A 17,611-nucleotide genomic window follows, 5' to 3' on the forward strand; every position below is an offset into this window, starting at 1 on the left:
AGGGTTCGGTACACAGGAAGACAGTCCAAGAAAGGCAAACCAAGTAAATCCGAGAGACAGAGGGGTAATCCAGTAAACAGGCAATAGGTCCAAAAACACACAAGCAGGCTGGGAAATACGATGAACAGGCAGGAGTCAAAACACAGGGAAATCCGTATTGGCAAATAACACTCAGAACTGCAAACTTGGCAGAACAAGAATTCGCACTGAATGCGTGTAATCAGGAACCTTAAATAGACAGAGATAATGTGAAACAGGTGGGTGAGTAATCAGTCTAAGCAGAGGGTTATGGGAAATGTAGTTCGTGAAGGAAGGTTATTACTCAGGAGATGGCGACCTCTGGCGGCCTTCAGGAGAGATAGCAGGCGCTGCCGGTGTAACATGCACAGGGAGGTAGTGTTAAAAGGGTCCAACTTGACAAAAGGGGACACAGATCAAACTAATGATGACATTACACTAAACAACTATTTGCAATGAAAGAAAAAACATAAAGGATACTGCAAAAGAGCTAAAACTTCTATGAATTCTTAATAACAACTATTTAAATGCCCTTTGACCAGGGTAAAATAATTAAATAATTCAAGTGCAAGGCATTGTGGGTATACCCAATATCCTCAATTTTGCACTCATTAGTTAATAAAACTTAAAATCTGTCTATGTAAAAAAAAAAAAAAAAAAAAAATATCTATGAATTTTTAAGAAAAAATAAGTTCAAGGAACTTAAAGTATATATTTGAGTTATAAATCCAAAACTTACCTACGGCACTCGGCCGAATAACAGCAGTGCTGATTTAGGGCCATATAGCACAATTGCGAGCGTGATATTGCTTATATACAACAGTTCAACAAACATGTACATTTAAAAAAAATTGGAAAAACTGAGTACGGTCAAAAAATGTACATAAAAAGGCATTTATGCATGGAACTACTTTCTTATGCCACGGATCAGAATCTGCCGTTGTGCAAGAGCCTTTCACTATAGAAACCGCAATCTCCTCTGCCAATTTGAACAGTATTTTCTCTCCAATGTGGAAACTCCGGTAAGAGGTAAGCGGCTTGAGTTTGTGTAATTAATCTGTTGTGTCTCTCAGCTGTGATGAGCCTTAATGCTGAAGCTGTTAGTTTAAAGCCATTTAAAGCTATTTCCTTGCTTTAGTAGTGTAGTAGTAATACAAACGATCATGGAGTGCTGTTGAATGTAATCACTGAGTGACGATGACTCACTTCGCATCACCAACTGGCTCATATAACACAAAAATGGTCTTTTGCCACCACCTGCTGGCTAAAATTTGCAATGTCACAATAATAAATGTAAAGAGACAGATAGCTCTTAACACATCTGCACTGCTCTTACACTTTAGTTTAGAACGGCACAAACACAAGCGGAGTGATGCACACAGTGAAGCATCCGAGTGATTTATTTTCCTGGGATGCTTGAAAATCGTTCTTAATCAATACATAATTTATATCATTTGTCTGTGTTATGATGAGAACTACCAATTTGGACAGCCAACAATCTGTGTTTATATGAGAGGCCATCAAGGTCATCAAAACCCAGTGTTATCTTTCGGGTTGGAATATCTCATATTTATCCTATAGAGCAAAGTATCCAATAGGTTTTCATTCATTGTCCATAAATTTACTTTTTCTTCTTTAACGATTAACCTATTATGCCATGCAAGACCGGTAGGACAAAGATGTTTAGGTCAAGATAATTGACTTTGCACGGAAAAGGGAAACTTTAAAAAGTGCATATGTTCTCAAGCCATTGTGTTCATAATTCTGTGTGTACATATGTGCAAGCATGCGTTAGTACTTTACAAATGGATTCTCAGCACGTCAAAGCGTCTATAAAAGATTCATTAGCGCTCTATTCCTGCTCCTGCGCTCTAAAACATTAATCTCTGTCTCTCAGTTTCACTCTATCACTAAATAGCGTGCTTTATATATGCTTGTTATAACAATAACGACAATAACGAAAACAATAGCATATTAATACTTATTTAAAAATTCACGAAGAAAAGCAAAACACCTAAATAATGATTGGATAAAAAACAAAAAACACATTCTCACTCTTTGCCTCTCTCTCTCTCTCTCTCTCTCTCTCTCTCTCTCTCTCTCTCTCTCTCTCTCTGAGTGCACGCGCGCGGCGCCACTGCCTCTTTCCGTCTCTCCAGCGCGGCTGCACGGGCACTCCGATCGTTGGAATATTTCTGCTTTAACCGGTAACTGCTGGATGTGGCATTGGTCTGTCTCGCCAATCTGAAGCTGATCTTTGAGTTTGGATGTTACTGCGATTTTTGTATTTCTCCACACATTCCCAAATGACTGAGGGAGGAATCAACGGGAGACTTTGTTCTCCGTCCCGCTCCTCTAATACGGCGACAGTCGGGTAAAGTTTGAACGACCGGAATGATGCTTCACCTTCCGTGAGGTTCGCAAAATTGTTCATTAATTTACGTCGACGAGGAAAACACGTCTTCTTCAGTCCAACGAGGACCTCTTTCTGGAATTACTTGTTTACTGGATTTATTCGTAAAACATGAAGAGTTTTATTGTTGAGGGTAAGTCTCAGAAATCATTTAAAAGTTATATGTATTTAATTGATTGATGTTTATCTCATAAAACAACCGATTTGTGTAGTTGTTGGCGCATATATCGCTAAGCTCAGGCGAGTTCTTCGCTAGAATGCCAGATAAGAAAATAATGTCTGAAGCTGGTAACATATAGGTTACACATTTCTAATGTTTCAGGGGCCGTTCACACCAAACACGTTTTCCAGTCCGTCCGCGCTGTTTTCATTATTATTATTATTATTATTATTATTATTATTATGTATTCTATGTAAACAAGCCGTGTCAAGTTAAAAATAACTTCAACTGTTAAAAACGCATGTCTCAGGACACCTGTCTGTTCTATTCATTGCGCTGCGTTTTTTAGCGCACGGACGCGTTTGATCTGAACGGTCTCTACACCTCATTTACACTGCAAGCGACACGATGTGACGCGATAAAACTCGAACGCTGCCGTTATAATCACCCGATGTCTGTACACTCCAAGCGCGACGCTTAGTTTTTTTCTTTTTTTTCTTTGATGAGTTTTGGTTTGTCGCGTCGCAAGCGGTGTAAATGAGTGACTCAACGTTCCACTCATATCGTTTTGATATTTGGGCGAGGAATCATCAGTTTTTGCTTTGACTTGGCACGACGCGAGAGGAATTCTACGGGAATTCTGCTCTATCCTGTCCGGTTTTATGTTTCCCAACTCGTTAGTGCGAGCTTATGAAGGGATCCGCGACATTGGGCGCTCTTCAGCCTTTATGAAGAAGACTTATGGGGTCTGCAATGGATGATCCAGGGTGTTGGTTGGTAGGAGGCTATCCGACAGGAGATGAAAGTCATTAGAAGTCCCCCTTTTCCCCTCTTCCATAATTCATAGCTATTGGAGGTCCGTACACACTTACTGGCTGACCTTTTTCTATTAAGTTTAATCAGACAGAGTGTAGCCAAGGTCTGACATTTGGATTTCATTCTACTTAGGGCGTTGATTTAGAAAGAGACGCTGTCCATGGTCCTGAAAAGACTGAGAAAAAGATACTGAGATCTGAGTTAAGCTTTCTGCTTTGCTGTTTTCAACCCAAATCTTTTTTTAGGACACCTTAGAACTGAAACAACATCAGTGCTGCATTATCCCTTGTCTAATTAGGAATTCATAGTGGACTCAGCAATGTTTGTTGCTTGCACCTGTGAGCTGGTGAACCGATCTTGCTAAAGATCACATCACAAGATATCAAGAAGCTTTGAGGGGAGGTAAAAAGCAGCAATGCTCCACCCCAATACAGCAGTGTCTGAATCCGTGAAGCTTCCCCTAAGGAAAGAAGTAGCTCACTGCACAACTCTCGACTACGCAATGCATTCTAGATTCTTTGTAACAATTAAAAGGGTATTGCATAATTAAACATAAATAAGGCAATGCCATGGCCATCCGGTGTATTTCCTCATGATTTGCTTTCTCAGGTAAATGGATACGGATTTGCGATGTTGTTTAGGATGCCAGATGGACAGATTCTTCTCACTGTGTTTAGACCCACTGGGTCTCTGCGGCCCCTCCCGCCTCACTGAGCTAACCTGATTGAGCTGAAAATACATTAAATATTCCATCATAGAGAAACTGGCAGTGTAAAGGATGAGATCGAGGGGTAGTTTAGTTGTGTAGATGGATTTGCTGGGGTAGAGAGAAGAAATGGGAAAGAAAAATGAATAAAACATTTTAATTTCCTTAATGTGTTCCGTGAAGGTATTGATATTTGGATGATAAACGATGTATGTTGGTTTTGTTGTTACTGTGGATCCTGTAATTAAAACTAAAATGAAGTGATTTTGATTGTTGACAGCCTACTAGAAAAGCTTTCTCTCATTCTTTTTGACTGTCTCATTTTTGCCCCTTTCAAGGACTTGGCAAGTAGATAATAACTGTAATTATTTCATTGACACATGTATAAGCAACATACTATATCAGGAAAATCACACCAAGATTTGGATCTCTATACTATTGTCAGTCTCCTTCACCCAGACACTTTCAAGACAGAAAAAGAACAACAAGAAAATAAATACAAATACAGTAGGATTTCAGCACCTTTGGTAACAATGCATTCCAGAGATTTGCAGTTGTACATTTCTGTAATCCATAAGCTAGACAGGCAAACTGGAGAGCCACATATATTTTTGGACTCTCGAAAATGAGAGATTTTACAATATTGTTTTTGTGTGAATAAATAATGGTACATATCTAGTTTTAACATTATTTGTACTTCATACCTTTGTTTTCATGGACAACCCACATTTGTTTTTTTTTTTATTAATTTAAAATTTTAGCATGCCACATTTACAGCCACATATCTATGGAATTTAACCATATTAATAATATTTATTTATTTTTAATCTAGAATCTAAAAGGATAACAGAATAACTTTAATACTTTTGGAGTTATAGGCACTACAACTTTGAAAAAATAAATAAATAAATAAATAAATAAATAAATTTTTTTGTACTTACATTTCAGTATATTCCAACAAGGGATGCTGAAGTCAACCGATTTTCAAAAATATATTTATCTTTTTCTGTGTAAAAATAAAATATGAAATATGATTGTAAAACTAATGATGCTTCCACCTTTCTATGGTTATTTTTTTGACCCAGTTGTCATTTTGAGGGGTCAAAATAATAGATTACTCAGTAAATATTTATCCATGGCATTTAATAGTTTGGCTTTCACCATCATTTATATGTTTCTTTCACCAGTAAAAATAAATAAATAAATAAACATATAAATATGAGCCTCTGGTTGATTTGACATAATCTTCCTTAAAACTTCAACATTATTCTTTTGCTGGTATTTCCTTCAGGAAATGCAAATCTAGTTTTAAATGTCATTTTAGTTAGTAGGCATGGTTAGCTCTGGGAATTAATAGCTTTTCAATTTAACAAATGTATATCTTGAACAAATGTTGTTTTGAGCTTGTAGCCATTGAGTCTGCAATTCGACTTTTGATTTGGAGTCATTGTCTGAAGAGCATTTTCTCAGAGAGATTTTGCAATTGTAAACATTCCATTTCCCTCCCAGTCAGTCCCTAAAACATGTTTAACATGCTGAAAACATGCCATGTACTGTAGTTCATGCATTGATGAAGTATATCTTGTTCACTCAACAAGATCCTCTCAAGAAGCATCAGTTATTTACAAATACGGAGACATCATTTCCACTTAAGTCTCATATTACCAACCAAATGATGAGGATAATCAGAATACATTGCAGAGAGTACCGACTCACAGAGCAGCTCTGTTAGAGAGGGAAGGCTCATTCTGCTGAGAAAACTCTCTGTTACAGGAATTCATCTGCTACACACGGGTGCAAAAGACAGTATCAGCTGAAATAAATTCACTTGGGTTCATGTAGAGTGAATCAGGCTAGCTTGACTGTTTTCAAACCAGTTTCCTGAACACTCCCCCTGTCCTCCACTGGTTGAGCAAACAGATAGTCCCAGGAATGTGAGGGACAGTCAGTATTTTACACTGGTGTGTATAAATGGGTATAGTTTAGTGTATGTGCTTTTCCCACCATACTTAAAGAAATGTTGAATTCTTTCTGCTGTGTTGACTTGTTGGGCTCCATCCGATGACATTTGTTATCTGGTTTGTTCATGCACATCTCCAAAAATCTGAAAAGAACAGTGCCTGGGAAAACCTGGGTGTGTTAAACCGCTTTCTCTTTATCCCTTACACGGCATAAGGAAAACGGCTTTCTCGTGTACAAGATGTTCCAGAATGCCAGTTTCTGCAAAAACCCTGGAATAAACCGTTTTCTTAAGTGCATGTAAACAGGGTCAAAGTTTCTGTGCCGGGCTGGTTGGACGCTCAAAAAAAAAAAAAAAAAAAAAAAAAAAAAAAAAGAGCAATCTTTTGATAACACCACAAATCCAAACAATTAATTTTATGGGGGGAGAAATCTACCAATGGATGGATTACTAATATTAATATATAATGTCTCTGCATATTTACCAGGAAACAGTTGATTTCAAAGCAGTTTGCAAGGCATCACAAAATGGCTCCTGCACAGAAAGCAGCTGGAAGCTTCTCTAGAGTATTTTGGAGTGAGAAAAATATCAAGGTCACAGATCTTTCTCTTTTTCTGCCAGATAGTCTTTAGATTGACAGCAAACATCCAACCGACTGCTACATGTTGCATTTTATTGTCTAGAAACAACAAAAGCATGCTGGATCTTTATGTCCAAGATTCTTGCACATGAATCTTGCCATTATTCAACATACTGTGTAAACAAAAAACAAATCAGCCTCTTGAGCTCTCGTGTTGACAGCAATACAAAGCAAGCCATTATCACATAGATCAGTTCTAATTATTGCTTTTGTAAGTGTAAACCGGGTTGCTCAATGATGTCAGTCGTTGAGATGGCAGCATTGTCAACCGTTTAAAATAAGTTACAGAGAGACCGGAAACCCCACTTTATAGCCAGGAAGCAATTAATGACTCATTACGGATATAGATCAGTGGTTCTCAACTAGTGGATCGCAGGTTCTAACAGAGTCACAGACAGCAGGAAAAAACAAAAAACAATGCTGAATGCAAATAATAAAATGCAACTAACCATTAATAGTACATCGTTAGGATAGCAAAATATAAAGGCTTATTAACTTTTAGAGTGCCTCCCAAATCTTTTGTTGATGATGTCAAATAAAACTCTCTATTTTGATGCAAATTCATGTAACTTTGCCAAATTAGGCAGATGGCAAAATGGAAAGGTTGCATGACATGCCCTCATTGTAGAAAACAATTTTAAAAAATTACACTGGGTAAAAGAAAATACTGAAAACTCCAATTCAGCCTATGTCATGTTAAAAAAATTCCATACTGTTGGGCCTAACAGTTGATGGTAGTAAATGTTAATAAATGAATACATGTTTGATTTTTAAGACATTTTGTTTCTTTTTGGTCTATAAAATTGTTGGTTTTGTGTTGATTTGCCATTTGATGTTCAATGTAAAATCTTGGTCTTGAAGCAAAACATTTGAGAACCAATGATTTTGAGGATATGGAACAAATTGATTGTATATATTCATTTAGAACAACAACAGCTATAGGCATGAATTAAATATAGTGCTATCAAGAAACATAAAACAAAGATATTGAAACATTTAATTACCTGTGCTGTTCACATTCATTTCATTGATAAATACCCGAACTGTATGCCAACAATTGTCTCATTTGTTTCTATTTTTATTTCTCCTAAGGAATTTTAGGAAAAACATCTAAAACAAAGTCCATACTCAATCTATAGTCTGTACCCAGTACATAGTGAAACCTTTCAGCAATAACATTTTCTTGCAGGTTTTTCCTTGACAAATTATGCAATTGTATGGAACTTAGGTTGGAGGAAACACTTAGAATACTAAAAATACAAGCTTTCTGTATCTCGTGGGTTCCCAAAGCTGTATGTAGCTGATGCTATGTTATGCAACATTGGTGGATTCAATTCTGCCCTTAAAAAATAATAAATGCTGTTGCATCTAGTGTGAATAGTGCAGCAAGTAGACATGTTGAGAGACAAGGAAATGGTTAGAGATGCTTGAATAGGCAGACTCAAGTAAACCTTATCAAATCCTCCCTTTATGTGAACTTAATCCAAAGCAATAATCTAACATGCATTAGACATGCCGTGTGCTCAACTGAGTAACCAAACTGCATCAATTGAGTGACCTTTTAAAGATGCACTTCAGCAAGTTTGCAATCAGTAGGCAACATGGGTTGTTTGTCTTGTGTATGACTATATGGTGAAATCTGCTCTGCAAAATAAGCCTAGCAGTCATGCCTCGAGGAGATATGAAATGGTGTTACTGGCAGCTACAAGTGCTTAAACTACATGTGGCAGCTTTTGACTACTAAAATGCTTTTCGATCTAGCAGTGAAACTTTATTTATTTCAAAACTTAAATCTGTGAAAAAGTATATCTTTGTGAGGTGCCATAATTGTTGTGTAGCATTTGCAACGTTGTAATCTCGCAGAGTGTTTCTACCATCCTGTAATCCATACAATTACATAACGTGTCAGGGACAAACGCGCAGGAAAATTTTATTGCTCAAAAGTTTCACTATTACTGAGTATGGACTATGGATTAAGTATGGACTTTGGTTTATATGTTTCTCCTAAAATTAATTACAGCACAGCTAAGATACATTTTCAATATCTTTGTTCATTTTTCTTGGTGGCACTATTTTTATTTTCGCCTAATAGTTGTTGTTGTTGTTCTTGATGCATGTACACTATACAATCCATTTGTTCCTTATCCTCAAAATCAGTGGTTCTCAAATGCTTTTGCTTCAGAACCAAGATTTTACATTGTATGTCAAGTGGCAAATCAACACAATACCAACAGTTGTTTAGTAAAAAAAAAAAAAAAAGTAGCTAAATATCCTTAAAATCAAACATACATTTTTAATTAACATTTAGTAATATTACAATCAACTGCACAGGCCATTCAGTGTGCAAAATTAATAACATTATATAGACTGAATAGGAATTTTCTGTATTTTCTTTACCTTGCATAGGTTTTTTTTTTTTTTTTTTCCAGTGTTTTTTTATGCAAGGCTGGGACTAGTATTATTGTAAAACATTTTATTAAAGTCTATATTTAAAAGGTATAGTACAAGCTAAGCTCAATCAACAGCATTTGTTGTATAGTGTTGATTACCACAAAATAAAACTTGTTTATTATTAAACACTTGATTATTTAAAAAAAAAAAAAAAAAAAAAAAAAAACAATGGAAAAAATCACAGTTACAGTAAGGCATTTACATTGGAAGTGAATTAGGCCAGTCCATAAACTTAAAAATACACTCTGTTTCAAAAATATAGCCACAAGATGTAAACATTATTCATGTTAACATGATCCAAAAATATTTGTTCTACATGATTTTAGTGTGATTTAATCGCTTACCAGTATTACAGCGTTAACCGGCGTTGTTATCATGACAACAAAATTGTAATATTATTACATTTATTATTATTATTACTACATATTACATTTACACAAATAAGGTTAGTAATAGTAATAGTAATTTTATCACTCTAAAATCATGTTTTCAACAAATACAGTATCATGTTGACATCTTGTGGCTATTCTTTTGAAATAGTGTGTATTTTAATGTTCATGGACTGGCCTCATTCACTTCTATTGTAAGTACCTTACTGTAACTGTGTTTTTTGCTGTCATATAAATGTCTTATAATAATTTATAATACTACTTATCATCATAAGTAAGTTATTTTTTTTATTTTTTATGCCTCAAATCATGTCAATTGAACTTAACTTGTATTGAGCCCGGAACATTCCTTAAAATTTCAGATTTTTACATTTCCAAAGCCATATGCTATTATTAGTAATATCTAGACGCTAGAGCAAATGCTACTGTTAATTAGGGTCCACTCATCTAACATCTAACCATACACTTTCCTGCATTCAATTCTGCATAAATGTTTGTATGTAAAAACATTTCAGATACTGCCTGGTCAGAGTATCTAATTGCACCAAACACAGCGCCTTGGAACTCACACCATAATTGACAAGAAGTGGACATACAGTAAAGTGTCCCTCTGAGGATTAGCTCCAGACAACCACCACTTTCTCCCATTTAAAGCAAACAGTAAAGCTTTAAATGAACAAGTGCGCTTGCTCTCATCTTTCAAGCTGCAGTAGCCTGGCTGTGTTCTTTGGCAAAGATTAATTAATGGTTATTCAACCTCTTTTTTTCCTCATTATAGTACCTGAATATGAATGCTACAGCCAGCAACCATTTATAGCCAAACACGCCCATAGTAATGAAACATTCATTCTTTAATCTGGATATGAGCATTATCTGTGAGTAGCTGAATAGAGTTCATGACGGATGGGCTGGTAAATAGTTAATCAGACCGAATACAGGATGACCTTAAATTAGGTGCATGACTGGAGCCATTGTCTGGACTATAAGTCACTCTCTCGCCTCATCGTTTTTTCTCTTAGTATCTGTGTTTGATCATCTACACCCACCTTTACTCTCTGTTTCTGTCGCTTTTTCTCACTGTTTCACTCCAGCAACCATGAATTTGTAGACCTTTAACACCACAGATCCATTAGCAGCTATCTTTTTGCATCATCTCTTACTGTAGAAATCAGCACAATTCGACTGTAAGAGCCAGAAGGTTTGCGTTCATGCGTTGACAGAAGTTCTATACGATATAGATTTCTACTTCGGGTTTAAATCAAATAGGATTAGAGGGTCACAGTTTATTGTACATTCTGTTATTTAGGTCAAAACAAAATTTTCTTGGGGAATAACACACTAGATAATGGTATATTGGACATTTTGGACATTTGAGGTTCCAGTGAGTACAATCATGTGTTGTACCTATAGGGGAAAAAAAATACACACGATATCTCTTAATCTCTTAAAAAAAATAAATAAATAAATAAATAAACCTCTTCATTTTATCTAGAAATCTTTTAACATATCACTAGTTTCTTCAAGACAGCAATGAGATTAAATGGTGAACAAATCTAACGTTACAGTATCCACTGCTGTTATCCACTAGTCCAAACACAATTTGATCAATTATCAATGTACGACAGCAAACAGATAAAGTTACTGCAAAAGTTATCATTGATAAATAACGTTAATCTAACATTAGCTATGTTTGGTAACGTTAACGTTAGCTGTTAGTCTCCTGCTTATGTCGACTGACATATCCGGCTGCTTGTCATGAAAAACAGTGTATAATGTATGTAATGTTATATTTTGCTAATTATCTAACATTAACGTTATTTCCAGTGGCTCTGACAACATAACTATTTTCAGCATGTGAGGAGCAAGTTGGCTCATCATGTTATGTTAGGCTATTTGTAATGTTAACTAATCATGTTGAAGTAACGCTGCTGTTTTAAGCTTAATGTTTGTACCCTTGATTTTCAGATCATGAGCATTTTTAAATATTTCAAGAAGAGAGAGCGAAATCCACCACCAGATGAGGAAGAAACAGCTACAGTGGTAGCTAGCTAGGATAGCTAGCATAGTTAAATGGCAAGTCAATAGCTAAACAGATTATTCATAGGCTTTTGTCAAGAAATAGAGTAATGTCAAAAAAGAGACAGCTTCTCCAGGTAGCAGAAGAGACAGCAGGGGCAGCAGGAGAAACAGCCTCAGCTGACTCTCATAGAGGGACAGACATTAAGAGGGTGTAGCAGGGCAGGTACTTCCCATAGGGGCAGCAGGGGAGACAGCCTCCCCTGAAGGAGGGACAGCAGGTGATTTTGACAGCAGAGAAAAGGGTAGTAGGTCAGAGTTGTTTCAGATCAGTTTTTGAACTGCGTTAAACTCCTTCTCGTTTACCATGCTTTGTGGGTGTGACTTTTTTTGCCATGTCATCACCATTCATATTTATACAATCAGTGTGTTTACGATTAAAGGTGCAGTATATAAGATTCAAAATGTTTTGTTATTAATGACACCTGTGGCCGTTAAGTGAACTGCAGCCAGCTACCTTTGCTTGTGCTTGCACTTGTGACGTAACGTACAAAGAGACTGAACATGATTCACCGACATCATGCTAACAGGTGAGGTAGCATAATTAAAATTACACAGTTATGATTGTACAAACTTTGATACTGTATATTATATTTGGTGGATGATGACAGCAGCTGTTTATAAAATAGACTGTACATTATAAATATGTTGACACAGTTCAGTATTGATGTGATTCCATCACAACTGTCATTTTGATGTATCGATGTGCTATTGTTTTATAATAATAGATTGTATATATTTTCTGTATAACCAAGTTACGTTACACTAATGAATAGGTCTTTTTGCATTATCTTGAACATTGTCTAGCGTTCATTTCATGTATTATTGTAGTTTACCTTGCTGAATAATTACAGATTAACATTGTTTATGTCAGTTACTGTGAATCAGCATACCTCAAATATGGAAATATATAAATATCAGTTTCATAATATTTCATTGTTTTCATTTCAGGAATCCAGCTCAGAAATATATGCAGCTCCAATAGATGAAAGCAGTGACAGTGATGATAGAGGAAGAGGGAGGGCAAGAGGAAGGGGTCATGGCAGAGGTGCAGGTGGAGTGCAGGGCAGGGGAAGAGGCAGAGCCCGGGGGAGGGGGAGGGAAAGAGCAGGAGCCGATTATGTTACGGAGGAGGACAGACTCCAAAGCTTGTGGTCAAAATCCAGAGAGGTGTCTCAGCAGGAAGGCCCATATGGAACTTTATTGTCTTGATGAGGACATCCTACATTTGGCTAGACAGACATGGAACAACATTCTTGCACTCACTGACAGACAGGACCCAGGGGTAGATAACAGAGAGTATCGGTACTCTGCATATCGCCAGTTCACCATCTGGCAACATACATATCTGGGAACAGGGTGGTAATACCGAGCTGCTGCGTGTGGCGAGTAAGAGACAAATTCCCTGACTCCTTTAGCAACTATGTTGGCTACAAGGAAGCACAATTTAGGTGAAATTAAAAACTGTGTGTGATGTTCCTGTGTGTACATTCTTCCAACATAATTTTTTTAATTTATTTTTTATTTGTTCTACACTGTTTTTTATTTTATAAAAGTAAAACAAAAAACACAAAATTATATACAATCTATATTTACAATGTCCATATATATCTATATCTATATCTATCTATCTATCTATCTATCTATCTATATATATATATATATATATATATATATATATATATACACAGTATATATATATATATATATATATATATATATATATATATATATATATATATATACAGTATATGTATATATATATATATATATATATATATATATATATATATATATATATATATATATATATATATATATATATGAAGTATTTATACTATATATATATTATTATTTTTTTTTACAAGTTTTGTTAGCTTTAATAAATAAACAATTGTTCTGTAAACATTTTTATTTATTTATTTATTTATTTATTTTTGCTCCATTTGCTCATTTAGCAGAAGTCATCTACTATATGAAAACAAAATAACAAGAATTAGGTACACAAGTATTTCCCCAACCCATTCTGATAAGGCACAAGTTCCAGGAAGTATTTGTTCCAGCTGTAGTCCTGCTCAGCTGATCCAGCATATGACATTATGCTGATTGGTGATTGGAAATAGAGCTACCTGGACAGAGAACTCAGGTGTGCATTAGGAGAGCTGGAAAAAAAAAAAAACTTCCTGGCACTTGTGCCTTGTATAACTTGGTAAAGATGACCTACACAACTGACAATTCAACCAGTAGAAAAATCACATGGTTATGCATCAACAGTAATCTATAAAGTACAAGCATGGGTGTCATTTTGTCTGTAAAAAAAAAAAAAAACCACGAGACCGTTGATGAAATTAAATGAATTTACAGTAGCATATAATCAACAGAATAGGTGATTGAGCAGGAAAGGTAACAAACATTTTTAAAGCATTGTAGAAAAGTGCATCTTGACGTTACGGGGCAATACTTATAGGCCTGAATTACCTATTGTTGCAGGAATCATAAACAAAGTGGATCCTTATAGATAGATCTGATAGTACTGTATGGGGGTGGTGGACATATCTGTCCTCTTCTGATTTGTGCCTGGGCCAGTTCAGCTGATGGTGGAGGCACAACTCCGGGAAGACCACCAAGAGTCCGTGGGTCGTCCATCCTGAGACTTCTCCGTCTACTGATTCCCCCAGCAGAGTTCAAATGTTTTCCTAGGATTTTACGCTGCAGTTGAGGGATGTAGCTGTAGTCCTTGGCAACCTTCATTGTGTGGACACGGTAACGTTTGGATTTCTTACTGTATATTCTCTTTTGTCTGCAAGACAAAACGTACTGTGTGGTTTTCCATTTAGGAATTTTCTAATTCTATCAAGTCACACCCACCTCCGTGTTTGCATGATTCTGTAATGAACTTGAGTTATCAGAATTTATTTGTTCATCTAAAATGAAAATGTAATGCTTTCAAAAGTATGACTTACGAAACTTTGCCTTTGCGGTTGACATGCACCGGCTGGTGGTTGTAATCCAGTGAAGCGAGGAGTGTCCTTGCTTCATACACTGGAGGAGAAAAGGCAAACGGCTTACCAGCGTACATAAGAATGTGGTTCTGAAAGGACTCGAGATCTGAAGTTGACCTGTAATGCAAAGATAACATTTTCAAACATTCATCAATCAATACAACTACATTTGACATATGCTTATTACACAAACATCTCATCATATTGATAGTTTTCCAATAATATTACTATTCATTATTGTAGTAGATCATGTATGTCTATTACACTTTCTTCAAGACTGATAATGGGGAGTCTGTCAATGATATTCTGTAGTGCACCACCAGCTCGGCGGGGGTAAAAAAAAAGTTATGAAAATAGATATAGGCAGTGCCAAATACAAATGAAAGTTATCAACAACACAGAACTGCATTAATATTTATACATTTTGGGCATTTCGCAATACATACCGCATATACGCACATTGGTGGGACATTACCAACATCTGAAAAGTCAGAAGCCACGTCACCCTCCAAATCATGCCTGTTCTTCATCTATTACAACTGAGTCTTCCAAAAGGACCAAGGATTTAATGCTACACACAAAACAAGTCTGAGTACATATTGGATAATAAATAAAAACAACCACACAATGTAGAAGCACCGAATAAGATTCACAGTGGACATATTGAGATAATTTCTAGGCATTATAAGGAATCACTTACCTTTCTTCCAAAGCCTCTAAACCTTGTTCCTCTGCTAGTGGTCCAACTTCTGCCACTCCAAAGTCATCACTGTACACATAACAATACAATGTCACTAAATAACCGTGTGTGCAGCAAGGCTAAACATAGGCATAGGCATGCATGTGATCTGTTATTATAAAACCACACAGTGTTGTATTTGGATATTGGTAATGTTGACATTGGCAAAGATTCATACACAAAGTTAGAGATTTAAAACAAACTTACCGATCAGAATCATCTCCGATTGTTGATGCTGGATGGCACAGCAAACTTGGTTGCTTACTTGGTGTTGATGTTGTAAGGCCCTGACTTGCCATTGCTGTGGCTGTTTTCTTGTGATAGCTGAAATTTTTTTTATAATACATGAAAATAAATAAAAGTAATATTTACAATAACGGTAGTATGTGTAACATCCAAAAATTATATTTAAAATATAGGCTCCATGACACTAACTAGCTTGCCTTTTGAAAACTACTTATCAGCTAACATAATTACACAGATCAATCATTATGGCACTATATTTCACATGCATTGCAGTTATGTAAGCTTACCTTTCCAATAAGAAGAATGCCAATTCAGGGTCGGTTTTGATAACCAAAACCGAACGAAGGTCCCTCCAGGAATCAAATGTCCTGCCGATGTTCACTCTAGTTTTCGCTCGACCACGATCACATTCCAGCATAGCGGGACGGGATTCAGTAGATAAATGTTTTGTTTTTGTTTTTTTTTTTTGGCTTACTCAGAGTTTATGTAGAAGTCGGTGTTGCGCTGGGAGCCGGACGTTTGCTGGATTGCATCTCGTTACCTAGTGTTGCAGACTGTCTGTTGTTGAGGCAAGGCTCTCCAGAGCACGCATAAACGTCACATCCTTTGGATTTTCCCGGCAAAAGCGACCCGCTCCCTTCGCATAAAAATCAGTCTACAGGCTTTAATAGGCAACCTAGGAAGTCTGGGAAGGGCTCATTTTTTAAGTTGCGTTACAAGCCGTTCACACATTGGCAAAAAAAAGCTGAATATTACATGAAAAATGTTACATATTGCACCTTTATATTACTACTAGAGCACAAAATTGTTTACAAGAGCACATAGTACTTCAAAGATCTAGCCTCTTAATTTTTCTCTCAAATTGCACCAGACTGATGCATTTAACTTTAATATGTTCTTCCGGGGAGCATGCTCCTGGACACTTTTTGTTTCTATTTGTATTTCTACTTAGAAATTTTAGGAGAAACATCTTTAAGTTGGTACTTAAATGAAACATAACTCAGAGCGCCATGATCTGTCCTGAATGTTTTGAACAAGCAACCTTTGAGCAATAGAATTTTCCTCTGGGTTTTAATGTTGAATTACTGGTTACAGTACAAAGGAACTATTAATCTGGACCTCAAGGGACCTATGGAGATAAGGCACAGCCAAACACAATATCATTTTACATAAGAATATAACTGCTTTAGAACTGGCTCTTGCTGGGATCTGAGACAAGTACATTTTTCAAATTCTAAACAAATAACCAAACTAAATTGAATTTATCTGTGTTAACTGATATTGTTGAGTAATACAGAACAATCAAGTGTTGACAATAAGTGCATTTGGAAAAATCTTAGTTTAGTACATCTCTTGTTTAGGTTGAGGACAGAAAGTTCTCCAAAGTTTCTTTAGTGAAAAATATCTTATAAACAGAATCATTGTGGAGCAACAACGAAATACTGATTCCATTTACGCTGCTTCTTATTAAAATTTCAGAAGTGCAAGCACTCTTAGATGGCTTTCTCCTCTGAGAAAATAAAAATCAATGGGTAAAGGATAGAAAAAGAATCACAGACAGATAGACAGACAGAGAGAGAGAGAGAGACAGACAAATAGCTAGACAGAGAAACAAAGGCACAAAGTGAATGGTTGATATATCCACAGGAGGCACAAAACACCCTATAATAAAATGAAACAGCAAAGCTTGTAAGTGTGAAACATGTGCTGTATACAGAAGAATAAAGTCTTAAATTTCATCATAAGCCTAGTTCAAAACAAGCAATGTATCTGCATTATGGAGTCAGGCCTGCACAGAAAATGATCTTTACCCTTACAAAAAATAACTGCAGTTTTTTTAAAATGTCGTACAAGTGTGGCAAATTAGACGCAGTATTACTGCAGTACTGAAAACTGCAGGAATACTGCATCCAAATTACCAAACTTTCACTGCAATACTGAAAACGTCAGGCATATTGTGTCCAAATTACCACACTTGTGCTGCACTACTGAAAA

The 17,611-nt window shown here is 36.1% G+C and overlaps 1 protein-coding gene across 1 annotated transcript in view; it reads left to right on the forward strand.

Moving 5' to 3' along the window:
- The first annotated feature begins 2,180 nt into the window (after nucleotides 1–2,180).
- The window catches only part of LOC127437819 (reticulon-4 receptor-like), a 120,657-nt gene continuing 105,226 nt past the window's right edge, over nucleotides 2,181–17,611 (forward strand). Inside the window, exon 1 of the mRNA XM_051693021.1 lies at nucleotides 2,181–2,564. Coding sequence (XP_051548981.1) covers nucleotides 2,543–2,564 — 22 coding nt within the window. The 5' untranslated portion in view covers nucleotides 2,181–2,542. The remainder of the gene's footprint in view (nucleotides 2,565–17,611) is intronic.

Source organism: Myxocyprinus asiaticus, chromosome 4 (genome assembly GCF_019703515.2).
Source record: "Myxocyprinus asiaticus isolate MX2 ecotype Aquarium Trade chromosome 4, UBuf_Myxa_2, whole genome shotgun sequence".
NCBI classification, from domain to species: Eukaryota; Metazoa; Chordata; class Actinopteri; order Cypriniformes; family Catostomidae; genus Myxocyprinus; species Myxocyprinus asiaticus.